The sequence below is a fragment of the Eumetopias jubatus genome, unplaced genomic scaffold (assembly GCF_037043125.1).
Source record: "Eumetopias jubatus isolate StellerSeaLion01/CBP00866 unplaced genomic scaffold, mEumJub1_p1.0 scaffold_11, whole genome shotgun sequence".
NCBI classification, from domain to species: Eukaryota; Metazoa; Chordata; class Mammalia; order Carnivora; family Otariidae; genus Eumetopias; species Eumetopias jubatus.
The window spans coordinates 13,871,129-13,885,648 of record NW_028274817.1 but is presented as its reverse complement, the minus strand read 5'-3'; the positions used below and the strand labels follow the sequence as shown (position 1 = coordinate 13,885,648).

Below are 14,520 nucleotides of genomic sequence, written 5' to 3'. Positions count from 1 at the left end.
TTTCTCCAAATGAAGATATACAAATGGCCAATAAGCCCATGAAAGACACTTAACATCATTATTCATTAGGGAAATGCAAATCAAATCACAATGAGAGATCACTTTACACCCATAATGATGGCCGTAATCAAACAGACGGATAACAACAAATGGTGGGGATGTGGAGAAAATGGGACCCTCTGACACTGGTGGTAGGAACATAAATGGGTGCAGCCACTCTGGAAAACAGTCTGACAGTTGCTCTGAAGGTGAAAACAGAAGAGTTATCATATGACCTCGCAATGTCACTCCTAGGAATCTACCCAAGAGAAGTGAAAACATACGTCCACCCAAAGACGTGTAGCTGATGTTCAGAGCAGTGGATTATTCACAATCCATATGTCTGCAAATTGGTGAATGGAAGAACAATATGCAGTATCTACATAATGGAATCTTCTGTGGCAATTTAAAAAACGAGGTACTGGGGCGCCTGGGTGGCTCAGTGGGTTAAGCAACTGCCTTCAGCTCAGGTCATGATCCCGGGGTCCTGGGATGGAGCCCCGCGTCGGGCTCCTGCTCAGCAGGGAGTCTGCTTCTCCCTCTCCCTCTGCCCTTCCCCCTGCTTGTGCATGTGTGCTCTCTCTCATATAGATAAATAAAATCTTTTTTAAAAAGTAAAAAGTAAAAAAAAAACAATGTACTAATAAGTGCTACAACATGGATGCAGCTTGAAAACATTACAAGAGAAGAAAGCCAAACACAAAAGGCCCTATGCTGTGTGATTCCACTTAAATGAAATGTCCCAAATTAGCCAATCCAGAGTGACGTAAAGGACTTTAGTGGTTGCCTTGGCCTGGCAATGGAGGGCGCCTGCTAATGAGTATGGGTTTGTTTGGGGAGTGATGAAAATGTTCTCCAATTGATTGTGGTGATGGTTGCCCAACTCTGAATATGCTAAAAATAATTCAACTGTATGCTTCAAATGGGTGAATTGCATGGTATGTGAAGTAGGATTCAATAAGGCTGGTAGATAAAAAAGGAAATGGTAACATTTTCTTTCTCTTTTTTTGGTAATGTTTTATTTCTTAAGCTGGGTGGTGTGTACATGGGTGTTCATTTTATTGTAATTCTTTAAATTTGCATTTAAAGCATTCTTTGTAGGTAAAATATAGATCTCAATAAAAATACTGTTTTTAGGGGCGCCTGGGTGGCTCAGTCGTAAGCATCTGCCTTCGGCTCAGGTCATGGTCCCAGGGACCTGGGATCGAGCCCCGCATCGGGCTCCCTGCTCGGCGGGAAGCCTGCTTCTCCCTCTCGCACCCCCCTGCTTGTGTTCCCTCTCTCACTTTGTCTCTCTCTGTCAAATAAATAAATAAAATCTTTAAAAAAAAATACTGTTTTTAGAAGTCTGACAGACCTAGATGCTAATTCTGGCTCAACCACTTAAGAGCTATGAGCTCTCTGGCCGACTATTTGACCTTCCAATGTCTTATCTGTAAAGCAGGGATGGTAGTAATAGTAATTCCCTCAGAGGCTCTTACGTCATGCGCCTGGCGTGCTGTCAGTACTATTATTAGCCAATATTAGCTCTAAGGAGTTGAGCCACTTGCCTAAATAACTCAGAATCATGGCCTCTCTTTCTTTAAACTCCAACTTCCATATTTGCTATTCCACAAGAATTCATGACTTCGATCAGGGGAATAAAATGGACCTTCAAGTGGGACCCACTGAATTCTACCTTTAAAATGTCCTTACTTAATGGCTCTATAAAGTCAATAAAGCTCCTTTTTAAAAGATTTATTTATTTATTTATTTATTTGGGAGAGAGAGTGAGAGAGCACAAGCAGGGGGAGTGGGAGAGGGAGAAGCAGCCTTCCCACCGAGCAGCGAGCCCGCCGTGGGACTCGATCCCTGGACCCTGGCATCATGACCTGAGCCGAAGGCAGACGCTTAACTGACTGAGCCACCCAGGTGCCCAAGTCAATAAAGCTCCTAACAAACCAGGACAAAACCAAAATTTCCACCACTTCTGAGGGTTTGTGTCAACTGGTGTTCCAGTCTGGCCCTGGGGGTTCAGGTCTGAGCCAGATTAAGAAAAGAATATTCTTTCCAGTCGTGAGCAGCCTCCAGAATCCATATGCATTCTGAGTCTGGTCTCCAGGTTACGTCCTAAGAGACTCTGTGTGGTGAGAGACACGCACCCACCCCCCCGCCCCTGCCAGATTTCTAGCACATGATTTCAAAGTTCAAACTGCATCTTTAAGCCTATCATCCAGGGTTCTGGCCCAGATGAATGCGTCTGTGAATGCGTCAGGGATGGGGAGTCAGGGGGTAAGGAAGGGTAGGAGAGATATGAACTTATCTGGGTCCCTTGCAAGGACTCTTAAAGGAGATACTGTTTCGTTGTTCCCCATGAATTGGAAACAATTTATATTCACGTACAAATATTATCACAGCCCGTTGCTTAAAGTGCTTGCCAGATAGCTCACCCTGCTAGTTTCCTTCCACCTTTCCATGTTAATGAGTATCTGCCTCTGAGCCATAGCGCTGTTGGAAATTTCCCCCACTCGCCAAAGGGAAAGTGAAAAAGAGACGAAGCCAAGCACTCTAGCTATCTGCCAGTAACTCAGATAAACCATTCGCTGGGACAGGAGAAGGCGCAAACACCGGATCTAAATAGAGTTTGGCTTCAGGAAAGCCCTCCCTGATGCTACCCTCCCCCTACACGAAGCTGAGACCACATTGCAAAGTCTCGTGGCATCTTTTTAATTTACCCTTTTGTAATACCACGTTTATGACGTTTAAGTTCATGTATTTCTCTTGAGATTCTGTGTTCCAGGAGGGGAGGGACTTCCTCTTCCTTGTTGACTGCTGTATCCCCCATCAGCTAGTACAGGACCCTGCCCATAGGAGATGCTCTGTAAATTACCTATTGCACGGACAGACAAGCAATCGGTGGAACGACAAATTAATTCCTGCAGCGATGAAGGGGGATGATCAAAAGTTCAACTGGAGACCTTGGATTTCCAAATGAAGCGGTCCTAGGAAAGGATCTCACGGTGGAACAGCTTACCTGGGGAAATGGTACAACTCACCTGTGCTGTGTGAGCACATTGACAGCTGAAGGATGATTTGCACAGTAAGCCAGGTACATAGATTTAAAGTGAGGCATGAGGTTCAGCAGGCAACCTCCTACTTTGTGCTGATTTTCTGGAAACCTGGAGGTGAGACAAGAGGAAACACAGAATGTAAAATAAGGAAGAGGATTCCAATGAAATCTGGCGACACACGAACCTTCTGAATTCTTTTGCCAAAGTGAACAGAGAAACTAGATTATAACCACTTTTGCCATGGAATGCAAGTTCTTGACTGCCGCTTTATTATTATTATTATTTTTTGAATGGGGCAATTGACCATCACTTCAAACTCGAGCCGCCAAACATAGCGCCCATATATAGGGGCCAGATACTTACTTGAAATGACCAGGGAGGGTTGTTTTTTAAAGATATTTGTTCAAATTGCAATATTCAAAATTTTAGCCGGGCACACACAAAAATACTCTTGGCTAATTTATATGAAGTTCAAGTACAGACAAAAGTAATCAAATCCCAAACTGACACATCAGAAAGGAATATTATGTAGTCTTAGGGGCTTGGCGGCTGCTAGGCAGGATGGCCTCAAGGCTTTAATTTTTTTAAGTTATAAGCCACCTGTTTTCATTTGTAGACCAATCAGAAAAGTGAAAGAAAGAAAAAAAAATTACTCAGCATTCCACCATTCAGAGACAGCTATTAGAACAATTTTGGCATATTCCTTGGTCTTCCTTCTACATGTTTCTCGATAAAATGGAAAACAAAGATTACAAATCTAGTTTGTAATCGGTTCTTCTCACTTACTGACTTATCTTTCCACGTCAATAAGCTGGATCCCTATCAGCATTGAGGACGGCCCCTCAGGCCTCTGGTGTGGGCTCTTACCATCTTCCTTCCCGGATGACCACCTGTATCCCAGAAAGCTCAAGAAACAGGCAATCACCCCGGTTTCCCTGTAGATGATGAAAGTTGCCAACTTCTCTGAGATACAGTGCTTGCAAAATTAATCTTGCTACAGAACTATATTGCCTGATGATCATTACAGTCCATTCTGCAGTATGAAGCTGAACACCTCAACCATCGAGCTAGCCTTCCAGTATGTATTGTGGTTCACATAAAGATATACTTTCCTTTCCCCACTTTTTGTGTATTTCAACTGTTACTATAATAGACAAGATACCAGGCGTGATTTAAAGAGAAAAAGCAGCTTATGCAACTGAATGAATCACCTGACTAACTTTTCCAAGTAATTTGCAATGTACAAAAGAAAATATCCAATCAATATCAAAGGCAACGTCCCTGGTCAATGGAGAGCTTATCTGTCTCTCATACTGACCAGGAGCAGTAAACCGATACAATTTTTAAATAAAGTCAGAAACAATTTACTCCATGTAGAGCCCTGATATACAACCAGGGGTTTGGCTCTCCCTAGCGCATTTTGTCTGTACTGGGACAATTTATCAACGTTGTAACAAATGAGTAAATACAAAGTGTCCCTATCTAAGACAACAGCTAGCAGGAAAAGAAAACACACCAAAGAAATGGTGTTGCTAGCTATTCTAAGGGCAACATACAACACTTACTTGGAACATTCTTCCAAGGCTTGGCAGAGCGTCTGTTGAAAGGAGCATACTTCCTCGAAGTTCCCCAGTAAAGATGTAAATTCCACAGTACTCAGACTGAAACAAACAAACAAACAAACAAACAAACATAGTTTCAGTGGATAGAACTTCAGGATGATTCCAGTTATCCATCTCTGGTCTAGTGAGCTGATAATTTGCTAAAAAAAATTGGCAAATGGGATGAGGGAAGCAATCCCTAGATTTTAACTTTCGCTTTTTAATTTACATCAGCTCTGTGGTCTTAAACAACATTTAAAAGCATCTTTCCTTGATTTCCTTTTTCTACAATAAGAATAATGATCCTAAACATGTGTTTATTAAAGACATTTAGGTGTTTTACAATGCAATGAGAGAACAGATAACAAGGGTGTAATATCTAAGTATCTCAATAGGCAAAATACATCATGGCTGGGGATCAATGCAAACAAGTTTGAGTATTCTAGAGGAGCTGGGAGAGTAACTGAAAGATACTATAAATGCTCATAGACTGCACAGGGAAAAACCACAAAATCCAGTTTCTCTCAATTTAAAATGCTCATAAATCAGCAAAAGGAAATCTTTATCAGAGGAAGCAGAGGAGAAGAAAATAGTACCGATTTGTTTGTTTGTTTGCTTGTGGAATGGAATGGAGCAAATAAAGGCAAATGGAACAATTTTATCCAGAGCCTCCGTACTATGAATTTTTCTCCATTCTTCCCTCCCAAACGGTAGGTGATACAACATATGCCAACACTACTCACACAAGCACTTCACACCTCTGCAGGCATCTCACAAATATTTTTATTTTTTGTATTTTGTATTTTATTTTATTCTTTTATATTTTATATTTTAACCTGACAACAAATTCATGAGGTAGGCGCTATGGTCTCCATCTTACATGTAAGGAGACCCGGGCACAGAGAGGTTAAGCAAATCACCCAGTGTCACAAAGCCAGTGAAGGGTGAAGCCAGGATTTAAACCCCAACATTCTAGCTCCAGAGGCCATGCTCTTAAACGCTTTTTGGGAGAAGACTTTTCTGAAGACTTAAAAGGCCAGTGTCGGCCACGTGTTCTTTCTTCTTCACATCGTAATACGAGGGGAGTGTTTCCAAGAGTGATTTTTGCTGACAAAGCAAAGGAAGCCCCACACAAACGTTACCAGTAACCCCTTGAGCATCAGAAGCGCCCAGTTCCTCTGCCATCATGCCCTTCTGAACCACAAGCTGGAAAACCCCTAGCATGGGTGTCAAAAGCGAAACCTTCAGCCAGCCAGCTTCCCTGACTTTCCTCCCTCATGGCCCCAAGAAGCTGACTGGGGGGCCAACTTGAACCTGATCAGGGACTTTCTTGGCCCCCTCAGGATCAGACAGTAAACAGTCTGGTTTGCTCCAGTCGCTCTGGGGTCCACAAGACAGCCGGTGGAAACTGACCCTGACTGCATTCTGAATTTATATGGCAACAGGGAAGTTCTGAGTCAGGCTCTCCTCGCCTCCTTCATTTGAAATCTTACCATCTCCCCTCCCAGGGTCACCACCTCGGTTTCCTGCCTCTGCCTGTCACCTCCACAAAATGGAAGGCACATTTCAGTCAGTGGCAGGAGGCGTGGTGCGTCGAGTCTGGAGGCTTACTGGCTGTGTGATGGGTATAGCAGTAAGCCTCTCTGGACTTCAGTTTTCTTATTTGTTCAATGGGGACAGTCATTTCTTCCAGGGCACTAGACCCAGTGATTCATTGAGGTTCCTTCCATTCAGCTCTAAGAAGTATGATTCACAGGATTCACTTCATGTTTTACATAATAATAACAAAAGACACTTTGTTGTTGATTGCATTTCAACTCTTACAAAACATGGGAATACAAAATCCTTTCATACTGAAGTGAGATTCCCACAGTGCATGGAAAATAACCAACTGGGAAATTTAGCAAGACCTTATGCCTTAGCAAACATGATTTGGAAAAAAAAAAGGGGGGGGGGGAATTGTGAAATATGTTAAACTTATTTAAGCCTGAAGTCCAGTAGTTGAGACAGCTGTCCAGCAAAAGTAAACTCTAAATGAGGGGAAAGAGGAGGCTTTTGTCCTCCAGTATGTGGGCCCACGGCTCAACTTTCTATTTGACTTATAGATTATAATCTCCAGTAAAGTGTAATCAATTAAAATAAAAACACAAACGCCATTAGCCACTACATGCTAAATAGGCCATGCCTACAAGCACACGCACAAAAAAAGGTCAGTATTTTTCTTCTGTGAAAACGAAGTTTTCATTTCAAACCTCAGTCACTTCTAAGACCAGAATAAGGTTTGAGTATTTTATTTAAAACAAAACAAAACAAAACATTTGAACAGCTCTATCATTCTCTTTGGCCTGGGTGAAATACGAGCTCGAGGTGCCCTTACAAACATTCACAAAATGCCACACTTTTTCCACTCTCAGACCGTAGGAAAGAGTCTCTGCCCCAGCAAGCAAAGGTCAGGGGGAGCATGAAACTTTCCAGTTTACATGTTTTCTGCATAAAAACACCAGCAGGTCCTGTTTGTGCCAGGTAAAACTGCATGTATCGCTTTTAAAATGTACAAGATAACAATTGTGGCAGATAGAAATGCAGATGTGCTCATTCCTTCCACAGCCAAAAGAGACAGAAAGCCAAGCTCTCCAGCAGCAACATCTTGCGTAATTTCCGCTGCCTTGACCATGTTCTTGGCAACCTGTGATCTGTGGAAATTCTTCTAAAGGGCAAAATCAATTATTCAGTGACATAAGAGCAATGACTCTGGATGCTGACATTATCTTGCTTTATTTAGCAAGGGGTTTAAAATGTAAATCTTACTTGTTATTGGACTGCAGGGGTCTTAAGTAAGTGACAAGTAGAGACTGAAGTTCTTTAGCATAATCCTTTTCAGTGTCCAAAATGTTCTGTAACACCTATAGAGAAACAAAGGTCAAGGTCAAGATTTTGTATTTGTCAGGACAGTCCAAGGTAAGATAGAGCTTTAGATCTTTTAACCAAATTACTAGGCTAGCACTGTAGTAAAAGTAAGAAGCGCAAAATCTGAATGCCCTTTGTTTCATTCTAGCAAACTACTTTAATAATTGCACGACCACTGGTTATATTGCATAATTCACATGAATACAGTTTTTCACAGTTACTCATAACCGGAAGGACCTGGCCATTTATTTACACAGCGCTGTTCAGAATGCTTTCATGGGCTTTAAATCATTTATCCTCGGGAAAGGTCTCAGTTAGCTAACAAAGGGTCATATGCCCATTTTATGGATGAGAACACTGAGACCAGCTACCTTAAGACATACAGAATTTATGTCAGGATAATTTCACGATAACTGAGGTCAAATACCACAAAGGATTCTTCTTTAAGGTCTCGATAAGACCTTTAGGGGACAATACCTGAGGCCACAGGGAATTGTTAAGTAGAGTTAGAACCGGTCTTTTAAGAAAGGCAAAAAGTGCTAGCATGAACAGTTCAAAGAGAAGAGGAAGCTGAAGTGGGAGGAAATTAACAAGGGGAATAAAGCATTATGAAGAATAACCAAATTAAAATCCTCTAGGCAAAACAACCAACGTACAGAACGCAAGGTCTCTTGCCCCACCCGTCCTAGGGGCCTGCCCCATTCCCCAGCCTCCTCTGCAAATAGCTACAACCTAACATTTCAAGCTCCTAGAGCTCGCCAAGCTAACATTTCGGTATATCGTCTCTCCTAGCTCCTCATTCCTTCAACAGAAATGTACTGAAGGCCCACCCTGCGCCCAGCGCCATGCTGCCTGCAGGGCCTTTCCGCTCTGTTTGCAGGGGGGCACCGGTAAACAGAGGATCACAGGACAATGTGAAGCATTCTTGGCTGCAAGGAGCCCTGCAGGCAACCAGGGTTCCAGACACAGACTCACAAGACAATGCATGGCGATCCGCTTCTGAAAGGTGGAGTGGACAAAGCGAGCGGAGGCCCAGGTCACTGTGGGCTTTGCGGGGAAACCACCAGACCGGCGGGTGGTCGTCCAGGCTCTGCTACCGACGGACAGGTGGCTACAGTTTTAAGGCTTCACTCGCCTCACCTCAGATTGGGGCATTTCACCTACCTCAGGGACCACTGTGAAGAGGCACTGAGACGCTGCACAGGTAGGTGCTGCGGGAGCGGGAAACAGTCCCGCCAGTGGAAGGGCTTAAAAAAGGTTTCTCCAGGGCGGCGCTACTGACACTTCGGCCCAGACAACCCTTGGCTGTGAGGGGCCGCCCTGGGCATTATGGGACGTTGAGCGGCGTCCCTGGCCTCTACCCACTAGATGTCAGCTGCCCGCCCCCACCCCACCCCGTATGGCAACCGAATACCACCTGAAGGACAATATCGCCCCAGTCGAGAAACCCTGGTTGAGAGGCCACAGGCCACAGCGTGGCTTCAAAAGCGAGGGCTTAAGCCGTACCCCCTCCTCCCTAGCCACTCATGTCTCCTTTCAGTTCCTCTATTCCTCAGAAACTACTCTCAAAAGGCTTAAGTGTCAATAAACCCCGGGACCTGGAGGCACTAACGCTCTCTGAAATTAATCCAGTGATGGGATAGGAATGATTCCCCTCCTCCCCCATAGAAAGCTGAAGCACTACCAAGGAAATGGGCAACTATCTGGAGATGAACAAAAAAGAAAACACAGCATAAAAAACTCATGGGGGGCGGCGCCTGGGTGGCTCAGTCAGTTAAGCGTCTGCCTTCGGCTCAGGTCGTAATCCCGGGGTCCTGGGATCGAGCCCCGCATCGGGCTCCCTGCTCAGTGGGGAGCCTGCTTCTCCCTTTGCCTGCCACTCCCCCTGCTTATGCGCTCTTTCTCTTTCTGACAGATAAATAAAATCTTTAAAAAAATTAAAAAATTAAAAAATTAAAAGAACTCCTGGGATGCAGTTAAAGCAGACAAATACATAGCTGTAAAATGTCCATATCGAAAAAGAAGAAAGAGGACTTCCAGTGTCTGGCCCAGCATTTAAGCAGCATGGCAGTCATTACTCCATCCTAACAATAAGCTGATAGCTGAACTAACTGGGGGGGAAAAAAAAACCCGCCTGACTTTCCTTATATCTGTCAGGGAATTGAGGCCATGGGGGAAAATGCTACCCCCAAAAGTGAAGAGACAGACAGGCAGATGCAGAAAATCAAAACTTGCTGGAGCAGAAACCCACGAGCAGAGGCCTCCACGGAAATCAGGAGCAGGGCAGGAAAACCTGAGCTGTAACTGAATTGCTGGGGGTGCAGTGTGGACAAGTCTGAGTTCAAACCCCCAGGGGGCCCAGTCACAGGGCAGCACACCCACCTTTTGTGGTACCTCCGGCAGCTCTACCAGGCTGTCACAATGAAGAGAGGAGGAAAATCTCCCTCCTGCTTCAGAAGCGGGAAAGGAAAGGTAGCCATTTTGAAATACACCAGAGCATTCTGTCCATCCTAACAAGGTCTGCCCTCAAGAGAGAAACTATTTTACCAGAGCTTAACCTATCAGGTTTCTACCAGAGTCTAACCTAGCTAGGGGAAGGGAAATACCTTACCTCAGCTCCCTCTAGCCTTCCTGTCCCCGCTAAAGGAGGAAAACAACCTGAGAAGCACTGGTGAAGTTCATAGTCAAGAGACAGAAACTCAGCAAAAGACCATAGGTCTTTTTTTTTTTTCCAGTTAGTTCAGCTATCTACTTATTGTTGGGATGGAGTAATGACTGCCACGCTGCTTAAATGCTGGACCAGAAACCAGAAGTCCTCTTTCTTCTTTTTCGATATGGACATTTTACAGCTATATTTGTCTGCTTTAACTGCATCCCTAATCGTTGGACTTCAGAATCCCTCCCCTGCCCCCACCACCATATTACTAAAGGCCTACTTACTGCAGTTCCTTTTACACAGCATGTCATGTTTGGCTTCCAAAAAAAAGTTACAAGGCATACTAAAAGGCAAAAAACACAGTTTGAAGAGACAGAGAAAACACTGGAACCATAGTCAGGTATGGCAGGAAGGTTGGAATTATCAGACTAGGACTTTTAATATGACTATGAGTAATACGCTAAGAGCTCTAATGAAAGTAGGCAACATACAAGAACAGACGGGTATTGTAAGCAGAAAGATAGAAATACTTAGAATGAATATGAAATGGTAGCGATCCAAAACACTATAATAGAAATGAAGAATGCCTTTGATGGGCTCATTGGTACACTGGACCACTGAAAAAAAGAATCTCTGAGCTTGTGGATATGTCGATAGAAGATTTTGAAACTGAAAAGCAAACAGAAAAAAAAAGACTTAAAAAATGGAACAGAATACCTACGAATTGTGGGGTAACACATTTAATGAGAATACCAAAAGGAGAGGAAATGGAGAAAGGGAAAGAAGAAATACTTGAAACAATAATGACTGAGAATTTTTCCAAATTAATGTCAAACACCAAATGACAGATCCAGGAAGCTCAGAGATAACCAGCAGGATAAATGCAAAAGACAAATCCACCTAGGCATGTCATATTCAAAGTCCAGATAAAGCAAAGATAAGGAAAAAACCCTGAAAGAAGCTGGGGGGGAGCCCCGCTTACCTATAGAGAAGCTAAAATAAGAATTATATCCAACGTATCCTCAGAAACCATACAAAGAAGAGGAGAGTGCAGTGAAATATTTAAAAAATTAAAAAAAAAATCCCACCAACCTGGAATTCTGTACCCTGTGAAATTTTCCTTCAAAACTCAAGGAAAAGTAAAGATTTTCTCAGGCATACAAAAACTGAGGGAATTTGTTGCCAGTAGACCTGCCTTGCAGGACATGTTTCAAAAAAGGCTCTTCAGAGAGGAGGAAAATGCTATAGGTCAGAGACCCAGATCTACATAAGGAAAGAAAGTATGAGAGAAAGAATAAGTGAAGATAAAATAAAAACTCTAATTTTTTATATTCTTAATTGATGTAACAGGTAACAGTTTGTTCAAAATAATAGAAACAATGTATTCAATTATATATGTAATTAAGATAAGCATATATGTATATGCTTATAAAAAAGATAAGCATATGTATGCTTATAGATGGGCATATACAATATAATGCTTATGTAGAAATGGAATGAATGACAGCAAGTATACAAGGGATGGGAGGGAGGAATCTGGAGTACTCTGTTATTATAAGGTACTCGTGCGACCTGTAAAGCAGTATAGTGCTATTTTTGCACTAGTTCTAAATATACATTGCAAGCTCTAGGTCAACCACTCAAAAAAGTAAAAAGAAAATTCTAGAATGATACAAACTACCAAAACTGCCTCACAAAAGAAACAGAAAGTCTCAACACCTGTAACAAGTAAAGACATTGAATAAGCATTCAAAACAATTCCCATGGGGCTGCCTGGGTGGCTCAGTTGTTAAGCGTCTGCCTCCGGCTCGGATCATGCTCCCAGGGTCCTGGGATCCAGCCCCACGTCAGGCTCCCTGCTCAGTCAGAAGCCTGCTTCTCCCTCTCCCACTCCCCCCTGCTCGTGTTCCCTCTCTCGCTGTCTCTCTCTATATCAAGGAAATAAATAAATAAGTCTTTAAAAAAAATAAAGAATACTTAAAAAAAAAAAAACAAAAACAATTCCCATGAGTTAAAGCCGAGGATGAGATGGCCTTACTGGTTGATTCTACCAAAAGTTGAAAGAATTCTTATCAGTCCTTCACAAACTCAAAATCCTGGAAAAGAACAGAGTAGAGGGTATACTTCCCAATTCCAAAACATACCACAAAGCTATAGTAACAAGATAGGTCAGTACTGGTATAGGATAGATGTATAGATCAGTGGAGTAGAATTGAGAGTCCAGAAATGAACCCACGGTCAACTGATTTTTGACAAGTGTACCAAGACCTTTCAATAGGGAAAGAACAGTCTTTTCAACAAATGGTGCAAGGACCACATGTCTACACGCAAAAGAATTTGCACTCTAAATCTATAACATATACAAAAAATAATTCAAAATGGACTCAAGAGTTAAAACTACCAAACTCTTAGAAGAGAACAGAGGAGGAAATCTTCATGATGTTGGATTTGACACCAAAAGCACAAGCAACAAGAGAAAAAACACATAAGCTGGAATTCGTAAAAGTTAAAAATTTTGTGGGTCAAAGGACATTATCAAGAAAATGAAAAGACAAGCCACAGAATGGGAGAAATATTTATAAGTCATATATCTGGTAAGGGTCTAGTATCCAGAATATATAAAGAACTCCAACAACTCAACAGTAAAAATAATTACTTGAAAGTTGGCTAAAAATTTGAATAGCCATAGAGTTTCACCATATGACCCAGCAATTTAATTCCTAGAGAAATGAAAACATACGCCCACACAAAAACCTGCACATGAATCTTCACAGAGCATTACTAATAACAACCAAAACGTGGATACAATCCAAAGGTCCATCAACTGATAAATGGATAGACACAACCTAGTATATCGATGCGATAGAATCTTCGCCATAAAAAGGAAAGAAGTACGGGTACATTCTACAACATGAACAAACCATGAAAATAATATGCTAAGTGAAAGAAACCAGATACAGAGGAACAAATAGTGTATGATTCAGTTTATATGACATGTCCAGAATAGGCAGAATCCATCTAGACAGAAAGTAGATTAGTGGTTGTCAAGGCCTGGAGGAAGTGATTGCTAATGGGTACAGGGTTTCTTCTTTTTTTATTATTTAAATTCAATGTAGTTAACATATACTGTATTATTAGCTTCAGAGATAGACTTTAGTGATTCATCAGTTGCATATAACACCCAGTGCTCACTCCATCACGTGCCCTCCTTAATGCCCACCACCCAGTTACCCCATCCCCCCACCCACCTCCCCTCCAGCAACCCTATTTATCTCCTAGAGTTAAGAGTCTCTTATGGTTTGTCTCCCTCTCTAATTTTGTCTTATTTTATTTTTCCCTCCCTTCCCCTATGTTCATCGGTTTTGTTTCTTAAGTTCCACACATGAGTGAAATCATATGGTATTTGTCTGTCTCTGACTGAGTTATTTTGCTTAGCATAATACGCTCTAATTCCATCAATGTCATTGCAAATGGCAAGATTTCATTCTTTTTGATGGCTGAGTAGTAGTCCACTGGAGACAGGATATGATATGATATATATATTGGAATATATGTAACATCACCTCTTCCTTGTCCATTCATTTGTCGATGGACATCTGGGCTCTTTCCATAGGTTGGCTACTGTGGACATTGCTGCTATGGGTACAGGGTTTCTTACTGAGGTGATGAAAATATTGTAAAGCCAGACAGTGGTGCTTGTCACATAACTGTTAACTTACTAAAAATCAGTGAATTGTACAGTTTAAAATGGTGAGTTATGTGGTATGTGAATTATATGTCAATAAAGCTATTTTAAAAAGTCAAAGCACACATTTCTCAGCTGTTAATAGAAACTCTTTCTGGTTTTTCTCTCAGACTCCAAGTCCTCACCCAGGAGAGTGCCCTTCCAAACTCGAATCTGTCCATCATGGAGCTCTCTGCCCAGCTGGGCCGCTCCTCACAGCAGTGCTCAGCACTAATATGCGTTTTGTATTCTTAGAAATGGAGAGAACTGCACCGGAATTCAGCAGTACCATCTTTTTTTAAAGGAAGAGGTAAAACATATGCAGACTGCTTTATTAACAATATTTATTTGTCCTATATGTATTGAGGGCAGGGAAAAGGTGGTGGCGTGCCTTCCTGCTCACGTTGAGGAAGGAACGAAGTCATCTAATCATCTACTTTTGTTCATATTTTTCTAGAAAGACCATGTCTGGAAACAAGCCATCCCACATCCTCACCCTCTTTTCAAGCACTGTCGCCTGTGACTGTCACCCTACCCAAATTA

The 14,520-nt window shown here is 42.3% G+C and overlaps 1 protein-coding gene across 2 annotated transcripts in view; it reads right to left on the bottom strand.

The window, feature by feature from the left end:
* The window catches only part of ARHGEF6 (Rac/Cdc42 guanine nucleotide exchange factor 6), a 96,395-nt gene that overhangs the window by 32,523 nt on the left and 49,352 nt on the right, over positions 1 to 14,520 (bottom strand). For both annotated transcript variants that reach the window (XM_028094132.2, XM_028094133.2), the window contains 3 exons: positions 7,499 to 7,593; positions 4,655 to 4,750; positions 3,075 to 3,197 (listed from right to left, as the gene is read on the bottom strand). In XM_028094132.2, coding sequence (XP_027949933.1) covers positions 3,075 to 3,197; positions 4,655 to 4,750; positions 7,499 to 7,593 — 314 coding nt within the window. The remainder of the gene's footprint in view (positions 1 to 3,074; positions 3,198 to 4,654; positions 4,751 to 7,498; positions 7,594 to 14,520) is intronic.